The sequence below is a fragment of the Meles meles genome, chromosome 4 (genome assembly GCF_922984935.1).
Source record: "Meles meles chromosome 4, mMelMel3.1 paternal haplotype, whole genome shotgun sequence".
Lineage (NCBI taxonomy): Eukaryota > Metazoa > Chordata > Mammalia > Carnivora > Mustelidae > Meles > Meles meles.
The window spans coordinates 26,976,564-26,995,367 of NC_060069.1; the positions used below are offsets into that span (position 1 = coordinate 26,976,564).

General features: G+C 40.4%; 1 protein-coding gene across 1 annotated transcript in view; it reads right to left on the minus strand.

Annotated features, from left to right (window-relative positions):
- The window catches only part of DYNC1LI1 (dynein cytoplasmic 1 light intermediate chain 1), a 40,889-nt gene extending 36,585 nt beyond the window's left edge, over positions 1–4,304 (minus strand). The window contains exons 1-2 of the mRNA XM_046002567.1: positions 4,059–4,304; positions 3,802–3,875 (exon numbers count right to left, since the gene is read on the minus strand). Of these exons, the coding sequence (XP_045858523.1) occupies positions 3,802–3,875; positions 4,059–4,204 (220 nt within the window). The 5' untranslated portion in view covers positions 4,205–4,304. The remainder of the gene's footprint in view (positions 1–3,801; positions 3,876–4,058) is intronic.
- Positions 4,305–18,804: the final 14,500 nt, after the last annotated feature.

Below are 18,804 nucleotides of genomic sequence, written 5' to 3' on the forward strand. Positions count from 1 at the left end.
CCCGGGCTCTCTGCTCAGCAGGCAGCCTGCTTCCCTTTCTCTCTCTCTGCCTACTTGTGATCTCTGTCAAATAAATAAATAAAATCTTAAAAAAAAAAAAAAAAAAAGAATACTGGCTTTGGGGCACCTGGGTGGCTCACTTGGTTAAGCAACTGTCTTTGGCTCAGGTCATGATCCCGGAGTTGGGGGATCAAGTCCTGCATCGGGGAGCTCCCTGCTCAGCGGGGAGTCTGCTTCTCCCTCTGACCTTCTCCCTTCTCATGCTCTCTCTCAAATAAATAAATAAAATCTTAAAAAAAAAAAAAAAATCCTGGCTCTGGAGGTAGCCTACAGTTCAGACTCCTGATCTTCACTCTTTCTGGCTGTGTAACCCTACAGCAATTTACTTCACAGCTCTGTGTTTGTTTCCTGATCTTTAAGGGGATAATCAAATGCTGTACATAATCTTTACATGACTAGTACATGTAAGTGCTCTATAAATGTTAGGTACTGTTATTTTCCTTAGGGAGTTTCCTTAACAAAACAGAGGAAAAGTAACTAAGATGTGGAGAAAGTTCCCTTTTAAAAGCAGCAATTACGGGTGCCTGGGTGTCTCAGAGGGTTAAGCCTCTGTCTTAGGCTCAGGTCATGATCTCAGGGTCTTGGGATGGAGCCCCGCATCGGGCTCTCTGCTCAGGAAGGAGCCTGCTTCCTCCTCTCTCTCTGCCTACTTGTGATCTCTGTCTGTCAAATAAATAAATAACATCTTTAAAAAAATAAAAAAATAACAAGCAGCAATTAAAATATAATTACAATAAAATTACAAATTACAAATAAAATATAATTACAATAATTGAGGTAAAAGTTGATTAAATAAAAAGGGTAAAGAGGAAAAAAATAGTTTTTCAAAGGGCAATTGGTAAGTTAAATCCTACTTAAAATACATGCATGAGAAGTTTTGCCTTTAATATTAAAAACAAACTTGACTGAAGCCCATTCTCAAAATCTTTCAAGAGAAAATGGGTAAGCACTAATGTCATAGTGTTTCTGCATCTCACAACAGGTCAGGCCAAGGTAGATTAAATGACTGCTTAAACACGAGTGCCACGGCCACAGTGGTGTCCCTCAATAAGCTGCATCCTAGAATCCAACAAATATTTGGATTTTAGTTTAAAATAATTACTAGTATTTTTACTCAAAGATAGCCTTTTTAAAAAGTTACACGGTAGGAAGAATGCGTGGCCCTCTCTCCCTTGCAAGGAAAGTTGGAAAGCCATGCCAGAGTCAGGAACACATGGTCTTAATAGCTGTGTGACCTTGGAAAACTCACTTAACAGGTCTTTAAAATTCATTATCTCATCCATAAGTTGGTGCTAACATCTACCTCAGATTTGGAGGTGGTGAAAGAAAGGGCACAGCAGAGGAGATACACTAAGATTTACATGAAAATGCTTTGAGAATGGCTCATACAGTATACAGTACTGGTCCGCATCCTCTTCTCACCCCCACAGGCAGTGGGAGGGGAGGCCATGTAGCAAGCTAAGGTTAAACTGCAATTTGTGTTGGGGAACATAATCAAGCCTTGATCACTGTCCTATTTTAGGTTGTTTCTGGAAATGTAAAACCTTACTGCAGTCTCGGATTTTGTTTTTTAAATACAGGACTCCAGAGATCACCGTAATTCATGAAATACACATTAAGGCCAAGCATCCTCCTGCTTAGTACCCTCAAACTCATAACAAAGAAAACCACAATACCTATTTATATATTTCTTCCCTCCACCAGCACAACTAAATGCTGCTATAACATGTGATGGTAAAATGTCTTTAAGCAATCTTTACAGATGTTTTTAAAAATTAACCCTATTTATGTAATCGGTATAAAAATCTGTTTTTCTAAAGCTAAAAAGGACTTTGATGAATATCCCAACAGTACTCAAAGAAAAAAATTTTAATTTCAAGCTTGCATAATTTTATACTAGATGGAGCCTTACAAACTATCAAGCTCTGAAGAAGGAAATTTAGTCTGTTCTAAGTATGGAAGGATAGAAGCGTCTGGGGCCTCTAAGTATACTCAGTCACATGCACGGGTCCAGTGTCAGGCAGGTTAAAAAAAGGGTTAAAAAACAACAACAACAAAAGCATGGTACAACCTCAGCATATCAGGGACATCAAAAACGAATAAAACTGTCACTTTTGTTTCACTACGAACAGAATCCTCTAAGTAATATCTAATGCATAGAAATAATTGGGAGGAACTTACAAAATGAAAACAAAGTTCAGGAATCTTAACCTTATAATGGTAGTATTTGAAAAGAAGTCTTACTGAACTTAGAGTCATTAAAAAAAATCCACTTCAGTGAGGTCACATTAAGTCCATTTTAGTTTAGCAGCTAACTGGTAATTTGTTTAAATTAGTAAACTTATTTTCTGGGATTTTTTTTTTTTTAATTTGGACCCTAATCCATCTCTGCCCTATAAATATCACTTATGTGGACACTAACTCAATTTTCAAAAAGAGATTTCTGATAAAACATTTTCTAATTCAGTTAAGAGAAATCCATCACAAAAAGTCACCGTGCTGTTATCACTTCATAAGCATTATTTCATCAATCCTCCCCATAACTCTAGGAGGGAGGCATTATTGTTTCTACAATATCCACTTTGAAGATGAAGAAACTAAGGTTTATAGATACCAAGGAACTTGTTTAAGATCATAGGGCTGTGACTGAACACAGGTTAATAAGCAGTAGGTAGTTTTAATCGTATTAAAAACGAGGTAAAACTAATTTTTCAACTAGCTCCATGTAGTAATGAACATCAAGAATCCTATATATTCTAGATTGGCAGCTATTCAGGAAAAATAAGTAATTTGTCTCTATCTAAACATTTTTATTAAAATAGACCCTGTCATGTAGCATTTGACTTCTTTGTTTCCTTTCCTGTTTTTAGATGTACAGAAAAAGTCTTGAGACACCAATATCAAAGTTTTAAAATTTAATCATCATTTTATAAGCAAACGTCAATATCTGGCACTTAAAGAATATGAAAGAAACGTCTTCTGCAAATGACTCAGGAGCTAAGCCTGCAAAAAATGTGAATCTGTGATTTATTCTCCCTCAATGTCCAACAGTCCTAAGAATCAGTAAAGAGACAATATACATAACTTCCAGGGAGCAGAGGAGCTACAGAACAGGATTGAGCCATTAGACCATTTCTCCTTATTAAAATTATTAGGCTGAAGGGACTGGATTAGTAAGGTGTTCTACTGCCCTTTACAAATTTCAGAGTTATAAGTGACTGTTAAAAAGGCACTGGCAACACGAGTCCATTGTACCCCCAAAAAAAACTGAATCAAGTAAGAACATTTATCACGATTACCAGGTCTCAATTTCTAGCTTCTCTGTCAATTACACAGAGTCAGCTATTAAATATTAATGATATGCCATTTGCACTGGAGCTCTTGCAAAGAGCCTCCTGCTAGCAATTTTTGTTATGAAAGAAAAACCATCCTTTTTTTCTAGGTAATTCCCAAGCCTCTAGAATCCGTCAGATGGGCTACCGCATTTGTCCTTCCCATGTGAGACTGTCAGGGCCACCTCCACATCCAGGGGAGGAAGGGCTCTGGGGAGGGCGGGTCCCCGCAGGTACCGGGGCCTGGGTCACCGTTCGCCTTCTCCCCCAGCTGTCAGCTACTGGTCCGGCGGCGGGGCGGGGCTAGGCCCGCCGGTCCGCACAAAGCGAGCCAGCGGGCGGGCGGGCGGACCCCGACCCGGGCCGGGGTGGGGGCCGGGCGGGGCGGAGCGAGGCAGAGGACACTTACCCAGGAGCAGTACGTTCTTCCCCGCGGGGAGCTTGGAGCGCGAGCGGGTGGAGACCTCGCTGAGGATGCAGGACCTAGCGGGGAGCAAAGGCGCACGCTGAGGCCGGGGACCGGGGCCCCACCGCGGGAGGGACGGACTCGGCCTCTGTGCGCTTGGGCGGGGGCTGCCGAGAACGCAGTGGACTCGGCACGGGATCCCGAGGTGTCCGCGGGGCCGGGAGTGTCAGCGGGGACCCAGGGAAGGGTGGGGTCGTTACCAAAGGTTCTGCCCGTCCTCGTCGTCACCCGCTGCGGCGCCGCCGTTGCCCGACGTTAGCTCGTTAGCCAAGGGGCCCCCAGTGTAAGTCGAGGCTAATCCCGGCGGAGAGGAACCGAAGGACCCGACTCGCCCCACAGCCGCCATCTTGGTCGGGAATCACACCACTCCCGGCAAAGCTGAATGAGGGAAGCGGCGGCGGCGGCGGCGGGAACCCGGATATGGAGCATTCGGCACACGGGAACGGGGCGGGGTCTGCGGGGGCGGAGCCGCGGGCTCTGCGGGGACCGACAGAACGAGGGAGGACGCGCCGCGCTTGCGCTGAAATCTGTCGAACGCGCGTAAGGAATGCGCGTGCGCGGGCTGCCCCGCCGGAGGTTGTGCTACTTCCCGGCTTATATAGGACTCAGGGTGCCGAGGAGCCTCCCGCAGCCCTGGGCTGCAGCAGAGCGGGTTGGGGTGTGTCAGGTGAACAGTGCTCCCTCCCACTCTTCAGTCGGGTCTACAAACCCCGCAGCTGGTGTGGAATTCCTGCACTGTCATCCCCCCCCCCCCCCATCAGGCTGAGCGGCGGTCACCCGCCTATACCGGTACTTCCCCTGCGCTAAGAGGGAAATGGGCCGCCCCGCCGCCAAAGAGGCTTTGTGCAGCCCGAGTCCAGAGTGTAACCTGGGTCCGGGAGTTCTGGGCTCTCTACTTTGCATTCTCACGTGGTGCCGTGTTCCTCAGTCTTGGCCCCACATCTGAAGCAGGTTCCCCCGGCCACTAAGAGCTGCGTGACAGAAAAAGCATTGACGGGGCTTGCTTAAATAAGAGCCTCGATGTATTCGAGTGTGATGCCCCGCTTGAGATTTGACAAGACCCGCTAGGTGAGTCATCCATACAGCCAGTCAACAGACGTTTTATTCAGCGCTTATTATAGCAGGCACAGTTGGCACTGGGCATACACAGATGGCAAAGAACCTAAAGTAGCCCTAAAATAACTCCCCTTCTGTCAAAACTTGATGGTGTGGCCCTTTTGTACATCATTGCTGTCATATTTGAAGATCACTTGCTAATATGTGATCTGATCGTTGTTAGGCGAGTGAGAAAATCCACAGCTAAAGACTGTCTTAGTTACAGGTTAACAGTGCTGTTAGTAGCCTAGGGTTTTGGAGGCAAATCTGAGTTGAGATTCAACTCCATCAGCAACCACAGGCCATTTTCTTCACCTCTCCCGAGTCTCAGTGTCCTTACCTGTAAGACGGGGATAAAAGGACCTAGAATTTTTATGGAGATTAAATGGGATGATCCATGTAAAATGGCTTAGAACAGTGACTGACAAATCTTGAATACCGGACACATGTTTATTTTTAATGACTAATGTTTTCCTTTATGGTTCAAACCATTTACATCTCACCAACCCCTGGAGCTGATAGGCCTAATGAATTCTTGCAGTTCAAACTCTTCATTTTTTGTTAGTTTGTTTATACGATTAGGAAAGGAACCAGAACCCAGTCTTGGGATCCCAGGCTTTCTATGGTGACAAGCAGGACAAGGACTTCTGCGGGAACCTGAGTGTTTAAGTCACTGATGTGAAGGAGGGCTGTTTACTGCACTGGGCCCCACTGAGAGTTGATTCACTCTCTGTACTTTACTCCCTCAGTCATCTTTTGTTGTCAGGACATTGTTTCCCCCCAATTTTGTTGTAACAGAGTTGTTAGTTGTGTATCATATTTAGTTAACCTGGGAAGTATTAACTTTATAATGGTTTCAAGCTTCTAATGCCCCATGACTTCTAGATGCCCAGCTACCCACTTATACCGAGGTCAAAGTTGTATTCTGTGTAGTTTTATAATATCCCTATCCAGTGTTGTTCCATTAAGATGGCTAATAAGAGTGGTCATTTATGAGTACCTAGTATACTTCAGGCACATGTTTTATGGTTTTCAGTCCTCATACTTTGTAAAGAATTGGCAAAATTAAGTAATTTACCCCACAGGTAGGAGGTAGATAAATTGACATTTTGACTTTCTAACCCGTCAAATGGCCTATGTCAAATTACATTAGAATAAACGTCCTGGCAACTCTTGTTGCTGTTATGGTAAATATCTTCTATAGAAATCTCTACATAACAAAAATAGGGAAACTTTGTAGTATAAGGAAGTCTATAAAAGGGAAGAATCCAGCAGTGCCTTGGGATTTTTGTTATATAAATGCTATTTACAGTTGAGCTATTTCCTATACTATGATTACTTTTCTTTCTTCCCCAACTTTTTCGTACATCCAAAATTAATAATTCTCTTGGTTTTTCATTTGCTTAGATTTCTAGGCCCTTAACTGTAATTCAGTCTCGAATTCTTGTCCCAGTTGTTTAAAACTTCTCATTAGGTATTTGAACAACTTCATCTTAAACACATTTTTAAGAACTTTCTAAACTGCTTCAATTTGAATTGGTTGTTCTGTGTGCCATGTCATCATGGGATCGTCTCTCATCATTGTTGTGGGGGATTTCCTTTGCCTCATTCTCTTCTCTTATCTTATAGGAGAACATCCCCCCAAGAGTTTGGTAAGGAAAGATGTATGGATACATTTTTGGAGATATCCAGCCAGGGTCTGCCAGGGAAAAAAATGGCATTCTTGAGGTGGTGCTAGATGAAAGCTCAACAAAGGAACTATTTACAAAGGTGTGGACAGTATTGAGATGGGGCTAGGAGGAGCAGGAAGATTTAGGCTTGAATGAGAAAGAGGAAGAGTGTTTACTAGAATCCAGAGAGAGCTGAAGTTGTAGGAAAGAATTTCTCAATAAGGTCTGTGACTTCAGTAAAGAAACACAGCACTGACTTCTCTCTTTCTGGCCCCTCATATCTTGCCAGTTGGCCATGTTGGCCAAACCCAACCAGAAGCTGGAGGACAAGAGAATTCAAGTGAAGCAATACATGCAAGTCTACGCCCCAGAGCACAAAGAAGGACAGAGAAGGGTGGAAGGTGGATCTGGAGGGACAAACGAATGATATCCAGCACACCTTATATGTTTGAAAATGCATTTAGTCTATGCTCACTTAATGATAGTTTGGCTTGTATAGAATTCTTTTGTTGCAAATTACCTTCCCTTAGGTTTTTAAAGGCCTTGATGCCTTGTCTGCTAGATTCTAATATTGCCACTGAGAAGTTCTAAGACATTCTGATTCCTAATCTTTTGTTATATGTTCTTCTTTTCTGCTCTTTGGAGGCCTCTAGAACTTCCACAGATTTGCACTAACACATTCACTCCAATTTCCACTCTCTATACTCTCGTACCAATTTTCTTCCCAATTATCACAGAATAATAATCTATACTCCTAAAGTAAAGCAATCTCTCCACTTACACGCTAGATTCCATCCTTCTCAACTTTAGGACATTGCTCCAACAATTCTCCCCCCTTTCTTTATATAATCATTTATTGATTTCCACTGGATCATTTCCATTAACATATGAACATACTGGTCTCCCATTTAAAAAAAAAGGAAAGTGGGTGGCTCAGTGGGTTAAGCCTCTGCCTTCAGCTCAGGTCATGGTCTCAGGGTCCTGGGATGAGCCCCACATCAGGCTCCCTGCTCAGTGGGGAGTCTGCTTCCCCCTCTCTCTCTCTGCCTGCCTGCCTCTCTGCCTGCTTGTCATCTCTGTCTGTCAAATAAATAAATAAATACAATCTTTTAAAAAAGGAAAGAAACCTCTCTCAACCCTCTCTCCTTCTTCACCAGCTACTGCTTCATTTCTTCCATTTCTTCCATATTTGTTTAACAGCGAAACTCTTTAAAATAGTTGTCTCTATTTGGTGTCTTCAATTCCTCCTCCCCCTTGCCCTTATAACCCACTTCAATTAGACTTTTACCTGTCTGACTCCACAGAGACTGCTTTTATACTTGTGATCAATAACCTCCTTTATGCTAAATCCAGTGTTAAATTCTCCATCCTTGTCTTTCTTAACCTGTCAGCAGCACATGGTACATTTGGTCACTCCTTGTGAGTGACCTCTTCCAGGTCACCATGTTCTCCTAGTTCTTTCCCTGCCTCACCAGCTGCTCCTTCTTAGTCTTCACCATTTCCTCATTTTCCTTATCACTTAATGTTAAAGGACTGCAGGGCTATGTCTTTGTTCCTCTTTTCCATCTATACTCCCTTGGTGATCTCATCTAGTCTCATTACTTTAAATCTCAAATGTATGATTAAAAACTCCCAGATTTACCTCTGGAGTCCAGAGCTCCATGTGGAACTCTAAGTTAATATATCCAACTGCTTATTCTACGTCTCCATTTGGAGTGGTGTCCAATAACATGTTTCCAAACTCAGCATGTTCCAAGCTGAACTTCTGCCCTTCCCAAGAAAAGACTCCTCAACCCAAGACCTTCCCGGTGGGTAGCAACTCCTTTTTGCCTGAGTCATTCTTGACTTCTCTATTTTTCTCACACCCCACATTGAATCCATTAGGAATCCTGTAGTCTCTACATTCCAAATATACCCACAATCCAACTTCTCATCACTCATCCACTGATGCCACCTTGGGCCAAGCTATTGTCTTTGCCTAAATTCCTTTAAAAAGCTCTTCGACATGGCAGCTAGAGGAATCCTTTAGAAATATAAGCTAGGTCAATACTTAGGGGCACCTGGGTGGCTTAGTCAGTTAAGCAACTGCCTGGGATCGAGCCCTGCACTGGGCTCCCTGCTCAGCACGGAATCTGCTTCTCTCTCTCCCTCTGTCCTTCCCCACCCTGTGCTCGTGCTCTCTCTCAAATAAATAAATAAAATCTTAAAACATGTATTTATGTATGTATACATATGCACATATATCCATATATGCACATATATATAATCCAGATTTTGCCATTCCTCTTCTCAAAATCCTGTAGTGACTCCTTATTTTAATCAGAGTAGAAGCCAATGTCCTTACAATGATCCATAAAGCTGGCCCCTACTTCCTCTTTAAACTTTTTTGCTCCATTCCCTCCATCGATTTCTCACATCTAGCCACACTGGCCCCACTGCTGTTCCTTAAACTGTTTATCCCTTTGCTTTAGCTGTTTCCTCTGCCTTGAAAGATGTAAGGAGCCGTGCAATCCAGTATCTTCCCCCAGACAGCCACTTGGCTCACTCCTACTCCTCCTCCAAGTCTTTGCTCAGATCTCAGCTTCTCGGTGAGGTCTGTCCTGACTTACCCATGTAACACAACAACTTGAACCTTCACGCCTGCAATTTCAGATTCTTCTTACCTTGCTTGCCTTTCTGTTTACCATATAACACTACCTTCTAGGATAGTATAATATTTGCTTATTATTATCTCCTAACATAGTATCAAATTTACTTATTTATCAGAACTGTAAGGACTTCATTAATGAACCGTAAGCACATTGTGCCTACAATATAGTAGACAATCAGTAAAAAGTTGTTGAAAGTATGAATAAATGAACAGATTTACTCCTTGTCGCAGGGTTCTAAAATTTCAGGATAATGATGATGTATATGTGTGATATGTGTGTGTGTGAAGAGGGTACAAAAAATTCTTTAATACTTGAAAGCAGGACCTCTCTTTTGCAATATTTTAATCATTTTTTGATACAACTCTTAAAATGTATTACACACTCCCTTGCTTTAACAGGTTATATGAGTACAGATTTGCCTTTTCTTGGAAGCTCTGGACTTCGTTAAATTCATCAATAACAGTACCCTGTATTTGTATGAGGAACTGCTTCAGTCTTACTGAGAATTCCCTGAGGTGTACCACAGATGTCTTTAGTCCGATTTCTAATTCAGCTGAGCCCTGGGGCCTGGAAGTGGGAAATGGAACACGAGTCAGAAGAGAGACCGCTCCTTCCTTCTCCATCTTTCTGTCTCCTGGGAGCTACATGCCTCTCTTCTCTCTGTCAACCGTCATCTCCCGCTCACTCATCAACTTCTTAAAGAACAAGGTTGGATATTCTTCATTTTAAGAAAAGGGATCGTTTGGCAGGCCTAAGAGCTCTGAAGAAAACCAGTTTGGGAGGGGAGCCTTCTGTGGGCTGAGGTGAGACAATACAGGCCACTTCCTCTTTTTGCTGGGGATGCCTTCCTCTGTTTTTGAGAACTGGGACAAAGCAGCTACCCCTTGAGCTGCTTCCTGTTGTACTAGCTCCCACAGGCTGCCTCCAACAGATTTTCAAATAAGACCTGCTTCACCCACTGTGCCAAATCCTGGCAATCACAGTTGATATAACTGCCATCTGAAAAGCCAAAATAGAAAAAAAAAAAAGGAGAGAGAGAGAGAGAAAGAAAGAAAAGAAAAGAAAAGAAAAAAAGGAAAAATAATTAAGCAAGGCGAGTGGACCCTTGAAGTTTGACTCTGTGAGCAACTCGAATAATAAAATAGTGTTGGAAAGAACTTCAGTGATTAAATAGTCCCCACACACTACTCAATACATGTTTTTGTTGTTGTTTGTTTTTTGGTTGGCTATTTTTTTTTTTTTTTTTTTTTTGGTAATAGAATGGTAAAGTTAGAATTGGCAGATTCCTTGTTTACTAACTTTGCCAGCAGCAGATCCAGGGATTCAATTACAGGGAAAACAGATGCCCAGTGTTGCTTATTTTTGCTTTCCTTCAAGTCATACTTATCTCATTCTAAGTACCTACATAGAATGAATGAAATAAAGGGCATCTAATTCATTTTTCAGTCACCAGTCCCTTGAATTACAGACCTAACCCCTCTCCTACTACTACCTTGTCAGGTAGCCCTCACAGAACTTCCTATCTTAAACAAAGAAGGAGTGGGGCAAACAAATACTCAACAGGAGGAATAGGCTTTCTTGTTTTGTTTTGTTTTTTTTTTTTTTTTTTTTTGCTTTTCCTTCATAGAAAATAGTAGGAAGAGAATCTCTTCTATTTCTAGGTCTAAAAAATTTTTTTCTTCATTTGCTTAGAAATATATCATTGAAAAAGAATACCTCCTGAATATTTTTTAAATTCCAGGATAGGATAATAGTTAGAATTACCTTCTCATTTCAGAATCAGCTCCTAATCACAATATCTGTATGCATTCCTGGAAAATGGGTGATGAACGAAAGGGGAGCAGCATATAAATCATGTTCACCGATAGTGCAATGCACAGGGAAAACAACAAGATTTATCTTTTAGGCTGTAAGAATATTTCTTCTTCATCTAAGTGTTGTAATTATCTGCTTATACATTTTAAAATATAGAATAGAGGGGCGCCTGGGTGGCTCAGTGGATTAAGCCGCTGCCTTCGGTTCAGGTCATGATCTCAGGGTCCTGGGATCGAGCCCCGTGTCGGGCTCTCTGCTCCGCAGGGAGCCTGCTTCCTCCTCTCTCTGCCTGCCTCTCTGCCTACTTGTGATCTCTCTCTCTGTCAAATAAATAAAATAAAATTTAAAAAAATAAAAAATAAAAATATAGAATAGATAGGATTTTTAGAATGTTTAGCTGTCATTGTTATTTTAATCTGTTCTTTACCACTGAGAAGACGAAAGAAAGGTTCACTGATTATACTTAGTTGGATATTTATTACATAGATTTTTGGAGAATCTCATTTCCTTGTAATTAAATTCTCTGAAGTTCAAGTCCATTACTTTTTTTTTTCTTTAAAGAGAGAGAGAACACGAGCAGGGGTGAGGCACAGGGCAAGAGAGAGGCAGATTCCCTGCTAAGCAGGAAGCCTTGCATGGGGCTCTATCCCTGGACCCTGGGATCATTAACTGGCTGAGCCACCTAGGCGCTCCCAAAGTCCATACCTTTTTTCAAAAAAGTACTGATTTTAATGTCACTTACTTCTTAGATTTCCAGTGTTACACTGCCACTCTCTTTCCTAAAAGAGAAGATAACTATTAATTGATTTTATAGATCAAGATCTGCAAACATTAGGTCATTAAGTTTTTTTAAGGTCACAAAGGTCATTAAGTTTTTCTGCTTTGGGTGCTCTACATGAGGCAAAATGGAAAAAAATATGAAATTCCCTGGGATTTTTAGAAATGTGCTATCTTTTGTAACTGCAGGTGCTATCATATTCATAACAACTTAGTCTGCTTTTGTCTAGAGCTAATTATGGTCTCATTGCTTTTACTAAAAGTAAGCCTAGAATTATAACCCATTATATTGTGCACCAACAAAAGCATTATATATGTCTTTTTTTCCCCACATGGCAGAGGATGAAAGAGTTGCTCAGTGGGAGATTTCTTTCAAGAAAAACAAATCAGCTATTTGACACTATATAAGATCAAAGAGTTGTTTACCTGAAGATGTTTAAGGAGAGTCTAATGATCCTAAACTTTTTACTAGTAGAAAACATAGAGTTGCCTAGTAATGTAAAAGTGAAATGAGGAAGCAGAATGTCCTTCTGATCCTTCCTCAGTAAATCTCATTTAGCTTCATCTTACATTTCAGTTCATCCATTGGTAGATGAGCAATAGCCAGATAACCCACCGAAATTTACACCTTGATATGTGTGTGTGTGTGTGTGTATGCGCACAAATATATATATATTTTTATATACTAGCTCTAGTCTAGAAATCTAGAAATGTATTAACCATATGATCTCACAATACCATATTGAGTCTGACATTTTGGACTCTATCCATACCATCAAGCCTAAGTAGTAGATTAAACAATGTTAATTATAAATGGAGTGATATAGACAGCTAATTTGCATCACTTAGATGAAATAAAACGTTTGGACTCAGTGTTTGGAGTGAGGCAGATGGAATAATGGGTCACAGTCAAGGCTCCAGAATCTGACCAACCTGAGTTCACATCTCAAATCTGCCTCTTCCTGTGTGACCTTGAAGTTGTTTAAACTTGGAAGCCTCAGTTTGCTCAACTCTAATAGAGTTGTCATGAAGAGTAAACACAATCTGACATAGAGTGAGGACTCCATAAATGTTCGTGGGAATATTTACTCTTATTTGAGATATAAGGTTTTTATAGAACAGAGTTTTTCTGTTCAAATGGTTTAAATGTTCCCTAATTCCCCAGGAACCTTGTTGAAATGCAGATTCTGGTTTAATAAGCCCAGGGTGGGGTCCATGAGCCCGCATTTCTAACAAGCTTCCAGGTTGGTATCCTTATTGCTGTATCACAAACCAAGGGTATGCAGGAGAAAGAACACAGGCTTTGGATTTATCCATCCATGGCCTGGAATCCTGGCTCCACACATGGTAGCAATATGACCTTGGCAAGGTCAAGCTTCCTTATTTCTGAGATGAAAAGAATAATATTTCTAATTAAATAGTTTTCATTTAAATACAAAAGGATGTATTCACACAATATGCAGGACATTGTAGGTGCTTCACAAATCTAAATTCAGTTCATATGAAATGCTTTAGTGGTCCCTCTAGTATGGGAGACTGATAGTTTCCCTCCTGAAAGAACTGAAAATTCCAATTGTCTTTGAAAACTTAATTAAAATTCTATTATTATGAAATCAACGTCAACATTGTTTTAAAAACTTGTCATTACATGGCAAGCAAGTCAATTCATACCAGATGGTATGGGAACAGATTGGGAAAATGCCCTAGGCAAGTAGTGGGCCTAAAGTCACAGTGGATAGAATTTCTGCAAGTGTAGGTAACTGAGAAAAGAACCTAGCTCATGAAGCATTGCATCTTGCTAGTATGACTTTTACTTTTTTTAAGTATGGAAAATTAAAAACGTATATCACAACAGAGAGGTTTAATGAACCCCACATACCCATTACTAAGCTTCAATAGTTATCAGCACATGGCCAGTCTTTTAGTTTGACTCTTACCCTCTTTCTCCATCTCTGAGTTGTTTTAAAGTGAATCCAAAATACAGCATTATGACATCCATAAATATTTCAACATATATCTTTAAAGATCTATTTTTTGGGGCATCTGGGTGGCTCAATTGGTTAAGTCACTGCCTTTGGCTCAGGTCATGATCCCAGAGTCCTGGGATTGAGTCCCATATTGGGCTTCCTCTGCTCTGCAAGGAGCCTGCTTCTCCCTCTCCCGTTGCCTGCCATTCCCCCTGTTTGTGCGCACTCTCTCTTTCTTTGTCTGTCAAATAAATAAATAAAATATATATAAAAAAAAAAGATCTATTTATTTGAGGGGTGGAGGGGCAGAGGGAGAGGAAGAGAATTTCAAGCAGACTCCCTGCTTATGGTGGAGCCCAATTCAGGACTGGAGCTCATGATCCTGAGATTATGACCTGAACCGAAATCAAGAATTGGCTCAACCAACTGAGCCACCCAGGTGCCCCTCAATGTATATCTTTAAAAATAAGGATCCTGGGGCGCTGGGTGGCTCAGTGGGTTAAAGCCTCTGCTTTCAGCTCAGGTCATGATCTCAGGGTCCTGGGATTGAGCCCTGCATCGGGCTTTCTGCTCAGTAGTGAACCTGCTTCCCCCTCTCTCTCTGCCTGCCTCTCTGCCTACTTGTGATCTCTGTCTGTCAAATAAATAAATAAATAAATAAAACCTTTAAAAATAAATAAAAATAGAAATAAGGATCCTTTTTCTTAAAAAGAAAACCCCTATAATAGCAATATAATAATTACTTCAAACAAAAATGCAACTATTGAATTTACATTTAAATTGCCATAAAATTTTTACTTTAGGCAATAAGAAATACATGTTACAATGAATTCAAAATAGCCCAACACTTAAGAACAAAGTAAATACACTTGTTCCCTAACAAACAAAAGAGGCAGAAAAATAATTGTCTCATCTACAGGACTGACCTTCTCAGCATCCCTCCTCTCAGGGCTCCCTCTGGGTCCTAAATGGTCTGCCAATTCTAGGTGTGGATTTCTGCTCCACATTGTCCTCTGTATCCTGAGGCTTCCCCACTTAATTCTTTCTAGCTGAGGAGAGAGTGACTGCTTCTCACTTTAGCCAGGAGTGGGGCACTTCTGACAAGCTGATCTGAGGTGTAGGCTCTCACAGAAAACATTAGAGCTGGAAGGGATTTCACAGTTCAGCCATTAGATAAGAAAACGGACAGGAGTGTTAAAGGACTAAACCTTGCAAAATTCAGGTGAATTATTGCACATCTAATCTGACCTTTCTGTGATGATAAAAGTTCCATTAAGGAGTTTGATCCTTATTTTACAACATTTGGTTAGTACCTCTGATTTCCTGCTAAGGGTCAAAATTTCTTTTTTGGTTTGGACATTCAAAAATATACATGATTAGAGTAAAAGTTATTAAAGAAGATGTAAGGCTTTTCAGTGTTATCTCACTGAAGTCTTCCTTGAACTCATGAAATTTCCATTTAATTTCTAATTATATTTCAAGTATATACATATCAAAAAATATATTGACATTAATATGCATTCATAATATACACATTAGATAAAATTAATGTAATGGCATCACAGAAATTTTCCCCTCTTAGAATTTTCTTTTATTGAATATATTTAACGTATAACATAGATATAAGGTGTATAATCCTCTTGGAATTTTTAAAAGAAAGCCCACTCTACTGTCCTACTTTTCCAATCCTTTCTTCGTTAGAGTTAGTCTTTGTCTTAAAAATAGGTGAACTTAATTCTCATGTAAATATCTTCATACAGTCAATTGTTTTGTGTGTTTTAAATTTTTACATGAATTATATACTACATGTACATTTTGCAAATTGCTTTTTTCACTCAGTATTGTATTTCCAAGATTGGGCCATGAAGATATATAGATGGGTTTTGAATTGTTCATTTTAATTGCCATATAGAATATGACTAAGCCACAGTTTATTAATTAACTAATTAATTAATTAATTTGCTGACATTAATTCCATGAATGAATGAATGAATGAATTCACTGTCTCTCTGAAGAACAGTTAGGTTGTTCTATTAGACCTCTTTTGTTAGAGTTATCAATAGGTGCTGTATAGTTTTTGCAAATAGGCCAAATGGCATCTTTGTCAATATATACTGATTCATTTACTATTTATTAGGATAATGATAAATTAAGGTTATGTAATTGTTGGTTATATATGTGGACATGCCATTGATTTTTTTTTTAATTAACATATAATGTATTATTTGCTTCAGGGGTACAGGTCTGTGAATCATCAGTCTTACACAGTTCATAGCGCTCACCATAGCACATACCCTCCCCAATGTCCCTCACCCAGCCACCCTCATCCCCCAGTAACCCTCAGTTTGTTTCCTGAGATTAAGAAGCTCTTATGCTATTGATCTTTATATATTGATCCTATATCCACCAATTTAGTGCTGAACTCTTATTCAAATAACTTATCTATAAGTAGATTTTCCTGTGGAGAATCAGGTTTTCTTAGCTCACTATTTTCCTTAACGTTTTTTACTGAACAAGATAGAGATTTTTTGATTTATCAGAATTCGAGGGGAGCTAGAGAAACAGATGGGTTGGTGGGGCTGTTTCCCTTGGGAAAAGCAGCCAGGGCTGGGGGACTAGTCACCAAAAGCTCCCTCATGGAGGGTGGAAGATTTTTTGAAAAGAGTGTGACCTGCAGAACTTGTTGGAGCCTCATGAGATGACAGATGGCTACGTAATCTGTGAGGTGATCCCTTCCTCTGTGTCTTAACAAATTTTTAGTAAAAATAAAAATAATCACATGTTTTGTCTCATTGATATTTTTGCAGGAACTTCTGAAAATGTGATGCAGGGACAGTAGGCCTGAAGCTGCCTTGTAACCACTAGAGCCAGGACTCAAACACCATGAGGAGGTGGAGCCTGAAATCCTGGGGAGGGACTGCTCAGCCTCCAAAAGGAGAACCTAAGCCAAGTTTCTTCATCTTTTAGGGTAGGAAAGCTCCAAGTGATATTTGGGTTTTCACTGACAGTACCTGAACTGCGTGTTCCCCACACACTGTCAAAAGACACGGTTCAGATTCCCCCTCAGATTTCGTCTTTCACGTTTTGAGTTTGCTGCTTTTATGGCTTTCATTGAAATGAGAGTGTTTGTGATCTGTGGAGCATGAGAAAAACATGTCACCCTCAAATTATCTCCTTAATGGCTTGTCATAAGGGCAAAATTCCATCATTAGATTCATTTCCTCAGGGCCCTCTATTCATGTAATGAATTATGTCCTTTTATTAGCTGGGAAGTAATAAGCTAGTATTAGATAACAAATTAATGTTAATGTATATTAGTTTATCCATTTAACTCATCGCTATGGGAAAAGGAGAAGACAATGAGGAAAGAGCGTGGAGCCTAAGGGCAAACCACCTGAGTTAACTTCCCTCTTCCACTTCTAACTCTGTTATTTAAGGCCATTACTTAACTGCTGTGTGCCTCAGTTTATTCATCTATGAAGTGGAGATATCAATAGTACTTACCACATAGGGTGGCTGTGAAAATTGATGAGTTCAATTTTGTCAAGCACTTAGAGCAGTCCTGCCACATATAAAGTACTATTTATTATTAGCTTTAATTATTACAGTGATCAGAGAGAAAGCAAAACCCTAAAGGAATGGCCCAAAGGACAGGAATAATGAGACAGGGAAAAACCACCTACAGTGTATGATTGAAACTAAACAGTTGGGGGCAATGAAGGGAGGGGCATCTAGAGTAACACTGGGGGCTTTGAAGAAGAGGTACCAAATAGAAATGTTTTATCTTTTGAAGCTTTACACAGAACAATGTCTAGATACCTGGTTCTGGCATTTGGAAGATTAGAAAAGTTCTTCACCATATATACCACCCATAGTGGCAAGCAATACTGCAATAATGCAGCATAAAAAAATACCCCCAAACTCAGTGTTATACAACACAAGGCACATATTTATTGCTGGGAGTCTGCATGTCAACGGGAATTGGCTCTAGACTGTGCGTCTGCTCCGTGGGGCTTATTCAGTGGTCCAGGCTGAGGGCTAGTGGCCACCTGGACCATGTTCTTCTGGTGGAGGTCAGAAGCTTCCAGAGGCCACGTTCCATTGCCAAAACAAGCCAGGTGGCCAAGTCTGACATTCAAAGGACAGGGAAGGACTATTTTCCTATGGAGGTGGCGGGGAAAGATGGGGGGAATTTTTACTGAAGAATAGCCTTACCTTCCCCACCTTCCATCTAAGACTTCATAGTTTTGATCATGTCTTTTTTCCGCCTTTGTTTTTTCAGACTGAGGAATTCAAATCTCTTTCTTCTCCCCTGATAAAGGAGTCACTTTCCTGCTTTGCTTTCCCCTCTAATCTCCCTACCTTGTTGGAAAAGACCCAGTTTGTTCGTCTTCTTGATTACACGTACATATTGAACTGTTGGGCTTTAAAGTTGAAAATTGACCCCAATACTCTTTTCTGTGAGCAAGATGAATAAACTAAGTGAAAGCAAACTAACATTTTTGGAGTCAGCTACATGCCAGGCACCAAGCTATATATTCTTTATACCATGTTAGATATTCTTCCTGTTTTGTCCTTTTCAGTCCTCAAAGTCAGATGCTTCTAGGGACTAGGCAGGCAAATGAGTGAAGCAAGTGGGATATAATTTTCTTATTTCATATGTAACTATATTTAACAGTAGTACTGTTTATTTTATTTTACTCTCAATTAAAAAGAACGCCTGTTGAAATTTAAGCCTATTTTTTAGTTAATACATTTTCAGCAGGCTTTTTTCTCTATACCCAGCTTTTCCTGTGGGCCACTTCAGAATAGCCCATTCAATTGCCTTCTTTTGACATGGACACACTTTGCACACTAAACACCTAGAAATATTCTTCTCTTCCACAAAGAACACTGCTCTCTTTTAACTTTATTTAAATACATAGCCATCATGATCTATATTTAATTTTTCCATTTTTTTGTTATGGATAT